The following is a 20,796-nucleotide window of genomic DNA, read 5'->3' as shown; positions in this document are numbered from 1 at the left end:
TTTCTTGCAGTGAGCCAGGAAGAGAAGCGCAAGCTGATTAAAATTGTTCAGGCCCCCTATGAGTCACGGGCCTTGGGCTTTGCATGTTACAATTAGAATAGATATGACACTGGTGGAAGCTGTCTGTGTCAGTAGTGCTGCAGCCTCCCCAAATGTCTATATAATACATGTTACCATTAGAATAGACTGAGGGAAGCTGTCTGTGTCAGTAGTGCTGCAACCTCCCCAAATGTGTATATAATACATGTTACCATTAGAATAGACATTACACTGAGGGAAGCTGTCTGTCTCACTAGTGCTGCAGCCTCCCCTAATGTCTATATAATACATGTTAAGACTATAATAGACATAACAAGGGGGGAAGCTGTCTGTGTCGAGAGCATTAGTGGCAGCCTGTAGAAGAGCGGTGATTGACAGTTATCTCTGCACGCTCTGCTACACTGTTCTGCAACTGCAGCACTACTGACACAGCATTAGAATAGACATTACACTGGGGGAGCTGTCTGTATTTATGTGCTGCCACTAATGCTCAGGAGAGGCTTAGTATCCGCATGCAGCAGAGCTAGTGTGCCAGGGCCAGGGTTTGTGCAGCCCTGCAGTTGTGGCAGCAGAGGGGCAGTGTTGCCCTTTACAGCTGCCACTATATGTAAAAAAAAAATAAAATAAAATCTATGATTAAAGTATACAAACAAGTTATATAACAAATCTTTTTCAAATCAACTGGTGTCAGAAAGTTATACGGATTTGTTATTTACTTCTATTTAAAAATCTCCAATGTTCCAGTACTTTTCAACTGTTGTATGTCCTGCAGGAAGTGGTGTACTTTTTCCAGTCTGAAACAGTGCTTTCTGCTGCCACCTCTGTCCCTGACAAGGACTGTCCAGACAGGGCCGGCTGCAGGGTTTTGTGGGCCCTTGGGCGACAGAGCCTTAGTGGGCCCCTTTGTAGACCACTCACATGGTGACAGTAAAACAGTAGGCCCCCTCTGAGTAGCCCCCTTATAGATGCCCCCCTCTGCCATACAAACATCTTAGGCACTTCTACACCTTCCTCTATACAAGCTCCCAACAGTAACAGGATCCTCTTTGTGCCTTTAGGGAACCTTCAAATGTACCAGATTTGCAGCCGGTTTCACACTGCGAGTTTGCAGTGAAATCTGCTGCAAATCCATGTAGTGTGAAGTTCTATGGGGTTACATACCCGCAGTGGAATTTTCATTCTGCTGCGGATATGTAACCCGGCCCCTGTAACCCCTGGCGCCCACAGCCCCAGCCTGCAGCATACATTACCTGCTCGGAGCCGCGGCTGTGTGTGAGGCTTCCGACTTCCCTCTCTCCCCATCAGCCAATCAGTGCTCCCCTGCAATAATTGGCTGATGAGGACCGATGGGAGTTGGGAGCTTCACACACAGCCGCGGCTCCGAGCAGGTAATGTATGCTCCGGGCGCAGGCTGCAGGGAGCCAGGGCAGAAAGATGCAGGGAGTGCAGATCAGGCTGATCTGCAGCACGGAGGAGACGGGCAGGGAGGTGACTGTGTCTAGAGCAGGAGAGGCTTTCTTTGGAAATTTTGTACTCCTCTCGTCAGTTACTCTAGTCATGAACTAAAGTTCCTGACATGGACAAAAGTGGCAGCAGAGAGCTCTGTGTCAGACTTGAAAGATTACACCACTTCCTGCAGGTCATACAGCAGCTGAAAAGTACTGGAAGATTTCAGTTTTTAAAACAAAAGTAATTTACAAATCTGTATAACTTTGCCGGAGTACGCCTTTTAAGGTTTGTTTCTTTTTAACTGTAATCAGTTATTTCCTATTTAATGGGGAATTAAAATTTTTAATGGGGGATATATTCCAGCTTTAGCAAAAATGTGGTAGCAAAGAAACTTTCTGTTTGACTGCACTTATCCATGGCCACCACATTGACCCTCTCGCATAGAAGGTCAATGATGTAACTGCCATAATTATCTGTCAGACACAGACTAAGAAAGTCTCTGCTGCAGTACATGTGGGTGATATGTTTAAAAGTACAAGGCATAGAGAGGGTTAATTTATCACAATGAGGAGGAAACAATAAACTGTGAATCCACCTGGATATTCTACTTTACAACCCGTCCTCATTTGGTTCTTAGCAAACACCACAAATTTTACTAGTGTCTGTCAATGTGTGTTCTATGAAGCTTCAGTGTTATGTATACATGTTGTTTCCTCTTCCTATGATTATATATGTGCAGTATGTCTTTTGTTATATGTATTCTGGTGGCCTATTTCCTTCACCTCTGGTGTAACAAAGCTCTATTTAAGCCACCCTGTATTAGCCAGGACACTGCCATTGCCATTTACCACCAAATCAATGGCTTCTCCTGATGTAGAATGTGATGTGCACTGGAATCCACTTCCATATAATCACAATAATTAAGAAATTTCAGCGTGTTTTGACACACAAAGCTCATCTTCATCAGGCATACTGTAAACAATCACATGCACATTTGTAAATATATATACATATATAAATACTTACAAATTGTTAACACGAGGAAGGAGGACCACATCCAGGGTCACACCCCTTTATAGAAGCTCAAAATTGAACTTTTTAGTCAAAAAAATAAATAACCCCAAAGTCCTTACATAGACAGAATTACATAGTATATTACATACTGTTGGTAACATATATATCACCATTATCTGGGATTGGCAAGGTGAAGGTTAACAGCATCACATAATAAAGTTTTAGTTTTATTATGTTCTGTGATTTTATAGCTGGTTATGCTGTTAACCTTCACCCTGCCAATCCCAGGAGTCGGCAATTATCAAAGAAGCTATCCTGGATTTGATTTTTTTTTTACCTGTATATTGCATGCTCACCACCACTGTGTCTGCTGTGCCATCTGTTTTATCCCAGCTCAGGAACATATATAAATCCCAACAAACCCTTGACATGGAGGAGGCCAACATCTACGGGCACATCCCTTCTTAGTACCCTATCTGAGGTTTAAAGTGTGCTTGTCACTTAAAATATTTTCTGTACTCAGAAAGCTGTTTTGCAACCCAACCCCCCTTCACCTCTTATCTGGGGACTTGGTAAGGGAAGATTGCAGGATGATATTTTATACAGCCCTGCATATCTCCTCTCCATGCTCACTCATAACATTGTATCACTGTATAGATAACACGTATATATCACCGTCTTAAAGCGACTCTGTACCCGCAATATGACCCCCCCCCAAACCACGTGTACCTTCGGATAGCTGCTTTTAATCCAAGATCTGTCCTGGGGTCCGTTCAGCAGGTAATGCAGTTATTGTCCTAAAAAACAACTTTTAAACTTGCAGCCCTGTGCCAAATTAATGTGGCCTAGAATGTCTGTGCCCTAGGCCTGTGATGCCTCTCTGTCCCTCCTCTCCGCCCTCTTCATCATTAGGAATGCCCCTGGGTTGGATTGTTAAGGCCCATGTGCAGTGTTCAGACAAGTGATGATTAGGAGAAATCCTGCCTGGGGTATTCCTAATGGTGAGGAGGGTGGGGAGGAGGGATGGAGAGGCGGTGCAGGCCTAAGGCACAGACACTCTAGGCCACACCAATTTGACACAGGGCTTCAAGTTTAAAAGTTGTTTTTAGGACAATAACTGCATCAAATGCTGAACGGACTCCAGGACAGATCTTGGATTAAAAGCAGCTATCCAACGGTACAAGCGGTTTGGGGGGGTCAGATTGTGAATTTTTTATGCAGTATTATGCATTATGCAGCTAGTTAGCCAATAGATATGATTCAAATAGTCTTACCTCATCTGAAAATGATTGGATCCTTTCTCTCTGTTGGGTCATGTGATCTCATGGTGACCCTCTTGAAATTACATGTTTCTGTGCTTTCAATGGAGTCCCCATCTCAGCCATCAGAATGATGCTGCAGCATGGGCTGTTCCACACAAGCTCTTCACAGGGGGAGACACAGTTACTAGTTATGTTTTCATAGGATTTTGTAAGTTAAGTGTGATAACTTATTAGTTCTCCTGTTACTGTGTAAAGGGACACAGCGTTAAACATATAGGATATGGTGAGAGGTGGATAACAGCATGGGTGTTCTATGTGCCAGCAGAATCTTACCAATAATCACTATTAACCTACCTACAATATTCTATGGGACCTTTGCCATACTAGCCTGCATTCTGCCATATATGACTATTTAAAACTGGAACTGCTATACAAGATGGCGTACTGAATATAGGGACTGCAAACCAACACAGCAGTAACTATAACATTTAACTAACATTTTATATGGCTGGCAACCTAAGACTAATACAACTAATGCTAAAGGAACTATATTATTCTAAGCTGTTCTCACAGGACCAGCATGAATGGGCCCTGCAGTAGCATATAAATCTGTGCTTACCGTTTATGGTGGTGAACATTTTTTTTTGGGCTTCATATTTATTTTCATTTTTTAAATATGCTGTAATGATGCATCATGGGATTGAGGCAGATTTGAAATGGAGAGGATGCGGGTTGAAATCTAAAAGGTAAGATGGTAGCTGATTAGAGGTCACATGACCCAGAGGCAGTCATAAAATGTATGGATGCAGCAGAGCTGGGATGAAACAGATGACACAGCAGGCATAGCAGTGGTAAGCTGCATTATATGAGATTAAAAAATATGAGAAAAAAAAATCTGTGAGTGACAAAGGTCAACAGCACAATGAGATTAAAAACCACAAGACACAATAAAGATAAACAAATAGCCTTTACTATGTGGTGCTGTTAACCTTTGCCCTGCTGAGCCGTAGCCCCATACTGTGTGTTTCAGGTGAGGTATGGAGTTCTGTATATTTTTCAACCATGTTGAGATACAATGAGATACAATGGCCCAGAATGTCCGCCTCCTGTCTTTTTCGCTGTTATAGATGTTGTATGAGCATCATCCTATTATTAAAGTGTCCCTTTTATAAGAGATGTCATAGACATGCCAAAGATTTTGATCACACAGGGCTTAAAAGACGAAACCCCCCTCATCGATCTCTAGATATATCCAGGGAGTCAGGGAGAGAAGCATTTAGCCTCATGCTTCTCCCTACTATATCTACAGATCAGTGGGAGTCTCAGCACTTGGCCCCTATTAGATCTGTGACATATCATTTTCTTCTAATAACAGGGACACTTTTACACAAGTTACCCGGGATTAGAAAAACATAGCTGTATATCTGTTTCTTTTTGAAAACAGCGCCACCCCTGTTCTCAGGTTGTTTTTGGTATTACAACTCGTCTCCATTTACTTTGATTTAACTGAGCTGCAATTCCACAGCCAAACTGAGGACAAGAGTGGCGCTGCTTCTATAACACAGCAACCATGTTTTTCTAATCCCCTTTAAGAGCAGCATGACGGCTTGAAACGCGTTAAATATTTTATGGAGTCTGAATGCAGTTTTACAGCAGACACAGGACTTTACTACTGATGCAAACTGCTATGGTTTTCTCATGCCAATGAACCGGCTTTCTTAACGCCTTTCCCGTGAAAGTCTAATTCCTATTAATCTTTTTTTTTTTTCTTTTTTTCTTCAGGTGAGACCTTGAAGGTCATAAGCACCCAGTCGTTTGACATGTGGGAGGGAGGTAAGAGCCTCATGTGCTGTGTGAGCTGGGTATACAACTGTGCTGTCAGTTATACTTTGGTGTACAAATTACAGCTCCTGCATATGAGTGAATGTACAGTGACACCTAGTGGTTGTAGAAAATTACTACAAGCATTTATAAACGCATTTTACGAGGGGAAGTTCACTTTGGAGTTGCAAAACTTTTACTCCCAGCTGGGAGTTGTACTTTTACAACAGCAGGAGAGTCTTGGGTTGGGGGATGTTGCCATACACATGATTCATAGTAGTTACATTTTTTGCTTTATTTCAGACTTCTCTGGAGCAATGATTGACTTTATTAACAAGGCCCCCAACGGCGCCCTCCTACTTATTGCCAGTTATGACGATCCATTCACCAAGTAAGAAAAATCAAATATAGAAAGTGGCTGAGATGTTAAAGGGGTTATCTTCTTTGTTGATTTCTTTCAGAAACAGCACCACTCTTGACCTCAGTTTGTGTTTGACATAATTATCATCGTCATCATCATCATAATATTAGTGCAGCTCACAAGCTGCAATACCAGAGGCAAAATACTGATTTGAAGGGCGCTTCTCTGTGCAATATCACTAAAACTTGGGGGGGTCAGGGTGTATACGGTAGGGGGAATAATCACGCTCTATCCAGTTGGAGGACACCGTTATCACCTGGGTCCAAGTTGAGGACACCATTTGCAATACCACATACAAAGTAGCTTTGGTTTTCCTATCCTGGACGACCCTCTTAAAGGTTTTCCAACCTTCCATAGGTAATGCATTAATAAGTATCCAGGATGAGATTATTTTTATTTATTTATTGAGCTGCAATACCACCTGAAGACAGGTATGGTGTTGCTTCTGGAGGAAAGCAGCCATGTTTTTCTAGGCCTGGATAAGCCCAGTTAAAGGGGTTTTCTAGAATTTTGGTATATGTGAGTACAAGGCTTGTCCCTGTGATCTTGAGGGCTGCTTTATACAGAAGTGTGTGCACTTCCATGCAGTCCATGGGTGCCGTGCATACTGTGAGTTCATGGATATCCAGAGGGAATGTTTCCTACTGCTTGGAATCTTGACCATAAATAGCCAGCTAAAGGCTTCAATTCTTCATGTCACCACTAGGGGAGCTCCCTGCATTTGAGTTTAATATTCAATTTAAAAAGAGCTTTCAAAATCCCTATGCAATGAGCTCCTCCTAGTGGCAGCTAGAGGTAAATGTAGCCAATGTATTAAAGAAAATCCAATTATAGATACACTTCTTATCCAAGACCACCCCTTAACCCTGCATCAAGCCTTACAATATGGCACAGTATCATCATGACATTAAATGGTTAAGTGCTAACCATTAAAGCAGCACAGACCTCCAGGAATAGAATATAGTAACCCATAACCACCATATATAATAATAATAGTTATCGGCACACCCCATACATGGTGGTTGCCGCTTGTGTTACAGGAGTATTCCCATCTGGGCATGTTTCCCCTTTTCTACTGGATAGGGGATAACATGCTGATTGTTAGGGGTCTGATCACTGGGACCCCTATCAATCTTGAGAAATGAATGTGGCACAGAAATACTCAGGGCCCCATACAAAGTGAATAGGAACATGCTTCCTATTGGAAGTGAAAAGTGAACATGCTTAGATGGGAATACCCCTTTAAGGATGATGCCAGCTAGCAGGGGATGGGATTATAAAAAAAAATCAAATGCCGACCATTTAGGTTAACTGCATGTGCCTGACCTGCTAAAACTCCTCTCCAATTCTTAGCAGTATATGGATGTCTGTGCAGCAGCACTGACAGGAGCAGAGGTGTTACACAGATAAGAGGTCAGAGGAGTAAAGTGATAAAACAAGAGGCTGTACTGATTATCTTTGTATTTGCAGACTAACCGAGGACGCCAAGAAAACATTTGAAAGCCTCGGCAGTAAAGAAGTTAGAAATTTAAAATTCCGCTCGCAATGGGTGTTCCTAACCATTAAAGGAGGCACTGTGCCCGACAATATTGAAAGAGAAAAGGTAAAGTATAAAAATGATAAAGGAATCATAAAGAGAACTTAGTGTCATGGGTTCAGGGATTTGTCTAGTGTCCTCCATCCTGTGGCCCTTCAGCAAAACTACATCTCCCAGCATGCTGTGACAGCCGCTGGTCACATGATTGAACATTTCTCTAGTTCTAGCGATTGAAGTTAGGACTTGGCACTCTTCGGGACCCAGTTTGGAAGCTGTGCAGTGTCACAACCACCAGAGCCCACTCACACAACACAAAACACTAATAGGTGCACCCACAAATAATCAGAAAAATATATAATTTTTATTTAATGGGATAGTGTGGTGATTAAAAATTATTCACTAAATAACACACATTACAAAGTAATTCAACTTTGTAATGTGTGTTATGTATGTGAATGGCCCCCTTCCCCGTGTCCCCCCACCCCCGGAAGTGTGGTGCAGTATACTCACCAGATTACTGTCGACCCCGGTCTCCATCTTGGGTCGAACTACGTCATCTTCGGTAGGCTGGACGGACCGCTCCAGCTGTCCTTCATGCCAGCCCCCTTCTGCCGCGTCTTCAGCTGCTCAGCCGCGATTGGCTGAGCACAGTTCTGCTCAGGGGGCCATTCACTTACATAACACACATTACGAAGTTGTATAACTTTGTAATGTGTGTTGTTTAGTGAATAATTTTTAAACGCCGCACTACACCTTTAACACAAATTCATCCTCTATACAAAGCTAGACAAACAATTAAAAACACCCATAAGGGTGAAATGTACAAAGAAGCAGACAAAATATGATGAACTTCCACACCAGAGAGCTACGGAATATTATGGGATCCACAATAATAAATACTGAAAAAGTGTGTAGTTAATACCTGCTGAGAATCAATGCTAGTTCCTACTTCCTCCTAGTAAAGTGCCAATGCAAAATATTCTAAATTACTGTACATATATGCACCAATAATTCATCCAATAAATTCATACGTATATATCAACCCATAGATAGTGAAATAAAGTGCTGATACCAAATGTAAACCTCCTATAGTAATATAAACAAACTAGTAGACAAAAATCCCCCCAAAAACAAGAAAGTAGGTAACATGCATCCAAAGGGCAGCATATTAGTAATGTCAAAGACATCAGCCGGGACCCCAGTAGACAGGGCCGGGACAAGGAGTTTTGGTGCCCTAGGCAGAGAAGGCAAATGGCGCCCCCCCCCCCCCCCCCCCCCACATTAGAGCCCCAATACATACAGTAGTTACCTTATAACACTATTTCCACCATACAGTGATTACATATTACATGAAAACTGCACTGAACAGAACAGAAAGATATCCGCAATGATACCATTCCATAATACCGCCACACCATGACCCCTATCACTACAACCCTATAACTGAGCAGTTACATCCAGTGACTCACATGGGCCGTCTTCTCCGATCTGTCACATTTTCTTTTTCCCTCCATCCAGCCTGGGCCACCTAGAAGTCGTCTTCTGGCTGTGAATCTTCTCTCCAGAATCTGTCAGAGAAACATTTTAGGCTCCAACACACCTCTGTGCCCCCATAGTTTTAAGGTGTCCCTGTGCCCCAGTATTGTAGTAAAGCCCCTCTGTGCAGCCCCAATATAGTATAGACTGCTGTGTGCTGCCCCCAGAAATATATAGACCCCCTGAGTGCTCCCCCATAAATATATAGATCTCCTGTGTGCTCCCCCAGAAGTATATAGACCCCCTGTGTGCTCCCCAGAAGTATATAGAACCCCTGTGTGCTCTCCCAGAAGTATATAGACCCCGTGTGCTCCCCCAGTTATATATATAAATCCCCTGTGTGCTGCCCCCAGTTATACATAGACCCCCTGTGTGCTGCCCCCAGTTATACATAGACCCCCTGTGTGCTCCTCCAGTTATATATAGACCCCTGTGTGCTCCTCCAGTTATATATAGACCCCTGTGTGCTCTTCCAGTTATATATAGACCCCTGTGTGCTCTTCCAGTTATATATAGACCCCTGTGTGCTCTTCCAGTTATATATAGACCCCTGTGTGCTCCCTAACCCTTCCCATATAACAGTAATTCTCCAAAACAGACAAAAAAAAACCACTTATACTCACCTGGGCCATGCGTCTTCTCTTTACTGCACTCTTGTGGCAGAGTTACCTGCGGTCACAAGAGGCCGCTCTCCCCATCGCATAACAGTGCACCAACACATCCCTGACCCTGCAGAGCATCACATAACAGTGCACCCACACACCCCTGACCCTGCAGAACATCTCATATCTATGCACCCACACACCCCTGACCCTGCAGAACATCTCATATCTATGCACCCACACACCCCTGACCTGCAGAACATCTCACATCTATGCACCCACACACCCCTGACCTGCAGAACATCTCACATCTATGCACCCACACACCCCTGACCTGCAGAACATCTCATATCTATGCACCCACACACCCCTGACCTGCAGAACATCTCACATATATACACCCACACACCCCTGACCTGCAGAACATCTCATATCTATGCACCCACACACCCCTGACCTGCAGAACATCTCACATCTATGCACCCACACACCCCTGACCTGCAGAACATCTCACATCTATGCACCCACACACCCCTGACCTGCAGAACATCTCATATCTATGCACCCACACACCCCTGACCTGCAGAACATCTCACATCTATGCACCCACACACCCCTGACCTGCAGAACATCTCATATCTATGCACCCACACACCCCTGACCTGCAGAACATCTCATATCTATGCACACCCCCCCCTGCAGAACATCTCATATCTATGCACACACACACACCTGCAGAACATCTCATATCTATGCACACACACATCCCTGCAGAACATCTCATATCTATGCACCCACACACCCCTGACCTGCAGAACATCTCACATCTATGCACCCACACACCCCTGACCTGCAGAACATCTCATATCTATGCACCCACACACCCCTGACCTGCAGAACATCTCATATCTATGCACCCACACACCCCTGACCTGCAGAACATCTCACATATATGCACCCACACACCCCTGACCTGCAGAACATCTCATATCTATGCACCCACACACCCCTGACCTGCAGAACATCTCATATCTATGCACCCACACACCCCTGACCTGCAGAACATCTCACATATATACACCCACACACCCCTGACCTGCAGAACATCTCATATCTATGCACCCACACACCCCTGACCTGCAGAACATCTCACATCTATGCACCCACACACCCCTGACCTGCAGAACATCTCACATCTATGCACCCACACACCCCTGACCTGCAGAACATCTCACATCTATGCACCCACACACCCCTGACCTGCAGAACATCTCACATCTATGCACCCACACACCCCTGACCTGCAGAACATCTCACATCTATGCACCCACACACCCCTGACCTGCAGAACATCTCACATCTATGCACCCACACACCCCTGACCCTGCAGAACATCTCATATCTATGCACCCCCCCCCCTGCAGAACATCTCATATTTATGCACCCACACACCCCTGCAGAACATCTCATATCTATGCACACCCCCCCTGCAGAACATCTCATATCTATGCGCGCACACACACACACACACACACACACACCCCTGCAGAACATCTCATATCTATGCACCCCCCCCTGCAGAACATCTCATATTTATGCACCCACACACCCCTGCAGAACATCTCATATCTATGCACCACCCCCCTGCAGAACATCTCATATTTATGCACCCACACACCCCTGCAGAACATCTCATATCTATGCACCCCCCCCCCCTGCAGAACATCTCATATCTATGCACACACACACACACACCCCTGCAGAACATCTCATATCTATGCACACCCCCCCTCCCCCTCCCCCTGCTGACCAGTGCCCTCAGTGTGGCTTACCTCCTGCTGATCTTATACACTGCCCTCACTGCCTCATAAACAACTGCAGTCACGCTATCAGCACTTCACTGAAATGGAGTCACACTATCAGCACTAGGAATTGCAGTGCTCCTATATACCATGTTTTACGGTAATAGCCAGGACTAGTTAGTTCCAGGCTCCAGAATGTGCCAGGAAGATCATAGGGTGACACCTACATGTGAGACTAACTAAAGAATGTCAACTGTTAACCCCTTCAGGTCCATTCACCCACTGTTAACCCCTCAGATCCACAACTGTTCAATTTCCCCACTGTTAACCTCTTCACATCCACTACAATCTAATTCATCCACTGTTAACCCCTTTAGATCCACAACACTTCAATTCATCCACTTTTAACCCCTACACATCCACCACAGTTTAATTCATATACTGTTAACCCCTTCAGCTCCAGGAATATTTTATTTTTTTCTAACTATATGTAATTTTTAACACCTGAAAACTAGGCTCATTTTAATTTATTTCTCTTATTTGTCTTAGACATAGAGGAACCATTATTACTGTACGGATTTGGATTAATGTGATGGTAAAATGTCTATTTGGGGCTATATGTCCCACTATTTGAAGTCTAATAAAATCACAAAATCAAGTTGTTATCCAATCACACTACCATATCCTAGAAGAGCGCTTACTCTCGTACAGTTTCTGTGATTTTCAGACATTTTTACTGTACGGATTCGGAGTAATGTGATGGTAAAGTGTCTATTTGGGGCTATATGTCGCACATTTTGAAGTCCAATAAAATCACGAAATCAAATTGTTATCCAATCTCGCTACCATGTCCTAGAAGAGCGCTAACTCTCGTACAGGTTCTGTGATTTTCAGACATTTTTACTGTACGGATTTGGAGTAATGTGATGCTAAAATGTCTATTTGGGGCTATATACCCCACTATTTGAAGTCCAAAAAAATCACGAAATCAAATTGTTATCCAATCTCACTACCATATCCTAGAAGAGCGCTTACTCTCGTACAGATTCTATGATTTTCAGACATTTTTACTGTACGGATTCGGAGTAATGTGATGGTAAAGTGTCTATTTGGGGCTATATGCCCCACTATTTGAAGTCCAATAAAATCACAAAATCAAATTGTTTTCCAAACTCGTTACCATATCCTAGAAGAGCGCTTACTCTCGTACAGTTTCTGTGATTTTCAGACATTTTTACTGTACGGATTCGGAGTAATGTGATGGTAAAGTGTCTATTTGGGGCTATATGTCGCACATTTTGAAGTCCAATAAAATCACGAAATCAAATTGTTATCCAATTTCGCTACCATATTCTAGAAGAGCGCTTACTCTCGTACAGGTTCTGTGATTTTCAGACATTTTTACTGTACGGATTCGGAGTAATAAGATGGTAAAGTGTCTATTTGGGGCTATATGTCCCACTATTTGAAGTCCAATAAAATCACAAAATCAAATTGTTTTCCAAACTCGTTACCATATCCTAGAAGAGCGCTTACTCTCTTACAGGTTCTGTGATTTTCAGACATTTTTACTGTACGGATTCGAAGTAATGTGATGGTAAAATGCCTATTTGGGGCTATATGTCCCACTATTTGAAGTCCAATAAAATCACGAAATCAAATTGTTATCCAATCTCACTACCATATCCTAGAAGAGCGCTTACTCTCTTACAGGTTCTGTGATGTTCAGACATTTTTACTGTACGGATTCGGAGTAATGTGATGGTAAAGTGTCTATTTGGGGCTATATGTCGCACATTTTGAAGTCCAATAAAATTACGAAATCAAATTGTTGTCCAATCTTGTTACCATATCCTAGAAGAGCGCTTACTCTCGTACAGGTACTGTGATTTTCAGACATTTTTACTGTAGGGATTTTGAGTAATGTGATGGTAAAATGTCTATTTAGGGCTATATGTCCCACACTTTGAAGTCCAATAAAATCACGAAATCAAATTGTTATCCAATCACACTACCATATCCTAGAAGAGCGCTTACTCTTGTACAGTTTCTGTGATTTTCAGACATTTTTACTGTAGGGATTTGGAGTAATGTGATGGTAAAGTGTCTATTTGGGGCTATATGCCCCACTATTTGAAGTCCAATAAAATCACGAAATCAAATTGTTATCCAATCACTTTACCATATTCTAGAAGAGCGCTTACTCTCGTACAGGTTCTGTGATTTTCAGACCTATTTACTGTAGGGATTTGGAGTAATGTGATGGTAAAGTGTCTATTTGGGGCTATACACCTGATAATTTGAAGTCCAATAAAATTACGAAATCAATTAGTTCTCCATATTGTTCTTGTTGTTGGACGCTTTTGGTAGACTACTTCCAATCCCAGGAGGGACCAGCTTCATGGCTGATGGAGGATAACCATTAAGAGACTTTTTTCAGGACTGTTCTTCTATTCTAGTTTAATAAGTCTATGTTCCTTTTAAGTTTAGGTTAGGGACTCGCAAGAGAATGAGGACCCTTGATGTGGCTTGCGAGCTTACAATTTTTCTTGCCTATTTTTTTCTTCTAGTTTTCAACGGTAAAAGATATCTACTAATACCTCATTGAAGATTGGACATCGAGCCATCAAGGAGCCCCACTAGACTAAAGCTGCTTTCACATGCAGCAGATTTTAGGCAGATTTTCTACAGCAGATTGTCTGTTGCCAAACCAAAGTCAACCTGAAGTTTCAAATCTTCTGTAGAAAATCTGCATCAAATCCGCAGTGTGTGAAAGCACCCTTACTATTCTGCAAGTCTTCCCCAGTGCATTATAGGGCCATGCAGCTGCCACTGACTGACAGCTACTTACCGCCCTAGCGGTCTTGTTTCTGCCACCTAATAAAGAGTGCTGAGGGGCCTGTGTGAGCTGCTGGCGCCTGCTGATGCCCCTCCCCTGTGCCAACTTCTATGCTTTTATAGAAGAAGTCTGGCTAAAACATTTTTGTATTGTCACCCAAAAGTTATACAAATCCCCAATATACACCTATTACGGGAAATGCTTAGGAAGCGCTTTTTTCTCTGCACTTACTACTGCATCAAGACTTCACTTCCTGGATAACATGGTGATGTCACTTCCTGGATAATATGGTGATGTCACTTCCTGGATAACATGGTTATGTCACTTCCTGGATAGCATGGTGATGTCACGACCCGACTCCCAGAGCTGTGGGGGCTGTGGCTGCCGGAGAGGATGATGGCAGGGGGATGCTCAGTGTTCCTCCAGTGCCCTGTGTCCCTCAGTTTCCCCCTGCCATCATCCTCTCCGGCAGCCACAGCCCACACAGCTCTGGGAATCGGGTCGTGACATAACCATGTTATCCAGGAAGTGACATCACCATGTTATCCAGGAAGTGACATCACCAAGTTATCACGGAAGTGACATCATCATGTTATTCAGGAAGTGAAGTCTTGATGCAGTAGTAAGTGCAGAGAAAAAAGCGCTTCCTAAGCATTTCCCGTAATAGGTGTATATTGGGGATTTGTATAACTTTTGGGTGACAATACAATAACAATACAAAAATGTTTTAGCCAGACTTCTTCTATAAAAGCATAGAAGTTGGCACAGGGGAGGGGCATCAGCAGGCGCCAGCAGCTCACACAGGCCCCTCAGCACTTTTTATTAGGTGGCAGAAACAAGACCGCTAGGGCGGTAAGTAGCTGTCAGTCAGTGGCAGCTGCATGGCCCTATAATGCACAGGGGAAGACTTGCAGAATAGTAAGGGTGCTTTCACACACTGCGGATTTGATGCAGATTTTCTACAGAAGATTTGAAACTTCAGGTTGACTTTGGTTTGGCAACAGACAATCTGCTGTAGAAAATCTGCCTAAAATCTGCTGCATGTGAAAGCAGCTTTAGTCTAGTGGGGCTCCTTGATGGCTCGATGTCCAATCTTCAATGAGGTATTAGTAGATATCTTTTACCGTTGAAAACTAGAAGAAAAAAATAGGCAAGAAAAATCGTAAGCTCGCAAGCCACATCAAGGGTCCTCATTCTCTTGCGAGTCCCTAACCTAAACTTAAAAGGAACATAGACTTATTAAACTAGAATAGAAGAACAGTCCTGAAAAAAGTCTCTTAATGGTTATCCTCCATCAGCCATGAAGCTGGTCCCTCCTGGGATTGGAAGTAGTCTACCAAAAGCGTCCAACAACAAGAACAATATGGAGAACTAATTGATTTCGTAATTTTATTGGACTTCAAATTATCAGGTGTATAGCCCCAAATAGACACTTTACCATCACATTACTCCGAATCCGTAAAGTAAAAATGTCTGAAAATCACAGAATCATCATGAGAGTAAGCGCTCTTCTAGGATATGGCAAAGTGATTGGATAACAATTTTTATTTCGTGATTTTATTGGACTTCAAATAGTGGGACATATAGCCCCAAATAGACACTTTACCATCACATTACTCCGAATCCGTACAGTAAAAATGTCTGAAAATCACAGAACCTGTACGAGAGTAAGCGCTCTTCTAGGATATGGTAGCGAGATTGGATAACAATTTGATTTCGTGATTTTATTGGACTTCAAAATGTGCGACATATAACCCCAAATAGACACTTTATCATCACATTACTCCGAATCCGTACAGTAAAAATGTCTGAAAATCACAGAACCTGTACAAGAGTAAGCGCTCTTCTAGGATATGGTAGCGAAATTGGATAACAATTTGATTTCGTGATTTTATTGGACTTCAAATAGTGGGACATATAGCCCCAAATAGACACTTTACCATCACATTACTCCGAATCCGTACAGTAAAAATGTCTGAAAATCACAGAACCTGTACGAGAGTAAGCGCTCTTCTAGGACATGGTAGCGAGATTGGATAACAACTTGATTTCGTGATTTTATTGGACTTCAAATAGTGAGACATATAGCCCCAAATACACAATTTCCCATCACATTACTCCGAATCCGTACAGTAAAAATGTCTGAAAATCACAGAACCTGTACAAGAGTAAGCGCTCTTCTAGGATATGGTAGTGTGATTGAATAACAATTTGATTTCGTGATTTTATTAGACTTCAAATAGTGCGACATATAACCCCAAATAGACACTTTATCATCACATTACTCCGAATTCGTACAGTAAAAATGGTTCCTCTATGTCTAAGACAAATAAGAGAAATAAATTAAAACGAGCCTGGTTTTCAGGTGTTAAAAATTACATATAGTTAGAAAAAAATAAAATATTCCTGGAGCTGAAGGGGTTAACAGTATATGAATTAAACTGTGGTGGATGTGTAGGGGTTAAAAGTGGATGAATTAGATTGTAGTGGATGTGAAGGTGTTAACAGTGGGGAAATTGAACAGTTGTGGATCTGAAGGGGTTAACAGTGGGTGAATGGACCTGAAGGGGTTAAGAGTTGACATTCTTTAGTTAGTCTCACATGTAGGTGTCACCCTATGATCTTCCTGGCACATTCTGGAGCCTGGAACTAACTAGTCCTGGCTATTACCGTAAAACATGGTATATAGGAGCACTGCAATTCCTAGTGCTGATAGTGTGACTCCATTTCAGTGAAGTGCTGATAGCGTGACTGCAGTCATAAACAGCCTAGGAAACTAGCTGCCTCATAGAGCCTAGCAAAGGAAGATAGCTCCTCCCACACTGGTCACATGGGCATGATGTCATCAAAGGTCCTTTACACCTCCTGGACACTCTATTCCTGCTGCTGTATGTAACAGTTACAGTGCAGGGCGGGCGGGCAGACAGGCAGGGGGCGAGCGGGGGGTAGGATGGATGGGTAAATAAATTACTTACCCATCCAGATGGCGCCCCCTGACGTTTGGCGCCCTAGGCCATCGCCTACCCCTGCCTACTCTTTGTCCCGGCCCTGCCAGTAGACTACTCTGGGCCAAACCCTACGCGTATTGTCACTCTGTAATGGTGATTTCGTCAGGGGCAATTATACTTAGCAACAGTCCAGCTTTTATATCATAGATACCGGTTATCAAACAATTCATAATCTATACTTTATCAATTCAGCTGGAGTGAGCCCGCCGCACATGTGGTAAGTTCATACATGGCCGTCTGTGGCGTGCGCTCCATCCACGACGCATGTCAGGAAGTAGTGATAAACTTTAATGCGTTCCATAGTGCCTAATTGGAAGTTTGCACCAATCACCTCCCCTATAAATAAAACACCTGTCCTGACCTTCCCTGTTGGATCCACTGCATGCTTCCCTAGTGTGTGGTCCCAGCTCTCCTTTGTTCCTGCTGTCTGCGGCTCAAGCCACTAGTCCTACTGTATTCCTGCTGCCTGCAGTTCCAGACGTGAGTCCTGTTGTGTTCCCCACTGCTTGCCCACATGTCTCCAGCTGCACCTCCCCTGCTGCCTTTAGCAAGCTTAGCCAGGGGTAGCGACCTGGCGGTAGTTTGCCGCAGCAAGTCCACCCCGCTTTGTGGCCCCTTAGACTCCGCTCCCCGGTGCGGCTTACTCCATCGCTAGCGGTGGGACAGTGGATCCACGACTCTAGCCGTTACATGCAGTGACAACTAGTTTGCCTTCTGTCACATACAGTAGATAAGCAAATTTCTCCAAGTATTGCAAAACTCTTCACCCTCTTCAAGATTACTATAATTCTATAGATTTAGTATAGGCACCTTTGGTAGTATCTATGGCCTTGATTACTTGTGGCCCAGCTTTGCTTAGCTTTATAGAAGTGGCCTCTGCATTTGGGGTCAGGACTGAGGTGAAGGATAGGCAGGATGCACCCATATCTAGGACCCTACCGATTGTGGAGGAGCACGATTTTTATTTTAATCCATTGATAAAGGGTGTAAGAGGGAAAAATCTAAAACCTCAGCCTTAAGCATCAGGATAGCTTGTCCAAACCTGTTGGGTGCCATTGATTTCCCTTATGGACTGCAGCAGAATTTTTCGCACTCATTTTCATGTATTTTACTCCATCCAGTTTAATCTCACGACAAGCACCCCTACTAATTGTCATATGAGTTTGTTATATTGGTAGTTTACTCTTTTCTACTCTCCTGTATAATGAGCTGGTTGTATCCTCCGATTCTAATGCTTTCAGCACAGTGCTTTAAAGTTGTCATAGGCTTCCATAAGCACCTCATGATTACCCTCCAATGAACCAACAAATTTTTAGGTGCGGCATAATAGGGGGGAGAATATTTTTGCATTTGGTTATAGTGTGGTTTTAAAGGGGATCCGAGAGTAAGTAAAAATTACCAGGGGCAAGAAGTGAGAAGGTTGCACAGCAGTTCCTTGCACAATGCCTGGTGAGATCCCTGAGGCACCTCTGTCACTGACTCTGGAAGAGCAGTGTTAGTGGCAGGAGTGTAGCTAAAGGCATATGGGCCCTGGTGGAAAATTGTGGCCTGGGACCTTCTACACAGATTGCAAAACCACAACTTCCATCATGAACTGTAAGCAGGAAATCATGACGGTTAAAGTTCTAGTTGGGGAACACAGCCCATATTAGTCTGGCCCCCTAGTAATGCTCACCCTGTGCTCTGGCCCCCCTAGTAATTCTCACCTTGTGCACATGCTGTGCTCTGGCCTCTTCTGCTTGTCTGGATGCTGTGGCAGGACAGGGAGCACAGGGCTATTCACCATATGCAGTAATGTGCTGATACAATTGAAAAGGAGTGAGCTGTAATTTCAGATCCCCCGATCTGGCTGTCATTTCCACAGCTGATTAGGGAGAACTGCAGAGTGACATGTGAAGAGGGGGGCTGGCAGCCCCAGTGGGCAGGTCCAGTCACAATGGCGACCGTTGCAACCCCTATTGCTATACCACTGGTTACTGGAACCATAGCAACTGGAGGGGTGAATATAATTTTTTTTAAACTTGCCCTCCTAATCCCTGAAAATTTTTCTTATCTGGGATTTTTTTTTTTTTGCGACACTGTACGATGTACTTCTGCTAATAACCATTCAAAAAGCCATAGTTCTCATTGATAACTGTCTTGAAGGGTGTAATTATAATTCTTTTTTTGTTCTAGGAATTGCACACTTTAATAGATGTTGTCTTTTTTGTCCCTTACAGGTCATCCACTCTGGTAGCAATAACCGATACAGCGGCTGGCCAGCAGAAATCCAGATTGACGGATGCCTTCCAAAATAAAAAAGAATAAATGAAAAATGACCATGGTGAACGTTCACCAAATATTTTTAAGAGAAAAATTCAGGAACCTAAGAGAAAGACAGAGACTTCTTAAGACTTGAACTCACAAATATGTTCCTGGAAAGAGTGGCATTTAACCGCAGGAAAAAAATGTTTAATAAAGAACCAAAAAGATCCAATTTTTTGAACTCAGCTATTTTTATAATATACAGAACAATTTGGGGGATGGATGAATGTCGGGATATTTGAAAAAGCGGTCCGCTTTAAGGTGTCTGGTCAGGAGGGTTCTGTATTTCCTCCCTAAGGCCATTGCTACATGGGTCAGTGACTAAAATGCACCTAAAAAAAATCATGTGATTTAACAAATTTTTTGTAACACTTTGTTGTTATCATATTTACGTGTCATATTCTATAAATAAAAATGTTGCCTTTTTTATGTATTTGTTATATTTTAGTATGCGGTCATACATACATACCTCCTTGCATGGTTTGCATTACTATAGAACATGTCATGTTTCACACCTTCCCCTAAAACTCGTCGTTTAGCCCCATACCCAGAATTCTTTGTACTTGAATACTGTATATTTATTATTTGAGAATATTTCTCTGCATAGGCTCATGTTTATGGGAATGTGTTATGTACTTAACTTCTGTTTCATTTATTAAATGTTCATCTGTATAAGAGAAGAAGGTGCTTAGCATTTTTATTTGATTTTTTTTTTTTTTTTTTTTTTTTAAGCATGTCTCTGGGGTGGCCATATTGGAGGTCCAAGCTCCTCTCTGTATTGTCTTGTACAGACTTACCAGACTAAATTTACCAACTATGTCATGATTACCCTCCTCCAAATTTATAGCTATTTTAAACCAATACATTTCTAGGTGCAGCATAATGAGGGAGAATATTTTAGCATTTGGCTATAGTGTTGTTTTAAAGGGGATCCGAAAGTAAGAAATAATTACCGGGGGGGGGACATGAAATGGGAAGTTTGCACAGCAGTTCCATGCATAGTGCCTGTGAAATCCCGAGGCACCTCCTTCACTGACTCTGGAAGAGCGGGGTGGCAGGAGTGTAGCTCAAGAAATTTGGGCCCTGGTGGAAAATTTTTGCCTGGGGCCCCTCCCCACAGGTTCCAAAACCACAACTTACATTATGAACTGTTTGGGAACAC

General features: G+C 43.0%; 1 protein-coding gene across 1 annotated transcript in view; it reads left to right on the top strand.

Moving 5' to 3' along the window:
* The window catches only part of FAM3B (FAM3 metabolism regulating signaling molecule B), a 44,426-nt gene extending 24,363 nt beyond the window's left edge, over window positions 1–20,063 (top strand). Inside the window, exons 5-8 of the mRNA XM_069944974.1 lie at window positions 5,547–5,597; window positions 5,889–5,976; window positions 7,477–7,609; window positions 19,550–20,063. Of these exons, the coding sequence (XP_069801075.1) occupies window positions 5,547–5,597; window positions 5,889–5,976; window positions 7,477–7,609; window positions 19,550–19,627 (350 nt within the window). The 3' untranslated portion in view covers window positions 19,628–20,063. The remainder of the gene's footprint in view (window positions 1–5,546; window positions 5,598–5,888; window positions 5,977–7,476; window positions 7,610–19,549) is intronic.
* Window positions 20,064–20,796: the final 733 nt, after the last annotated feature.

Source organism: Dendropsophus ebraccatus, chromosome 11, assembly GCF_027789765.1.
Source record: "Dendropsophus ebraccatus isolate aDenEbr1 chromosome 11, aDenEbr1.pat, whole genome shotgun sequence".
NCBI lineage: Eukaryota > Metazoa > Chordata > Amphibia > Anura > Hylidae > Dendropsophus > Dendropsophus ebraccatus.
This window is presented reverse-complemented; position numbering and strand designations above follow the sequence as displayed.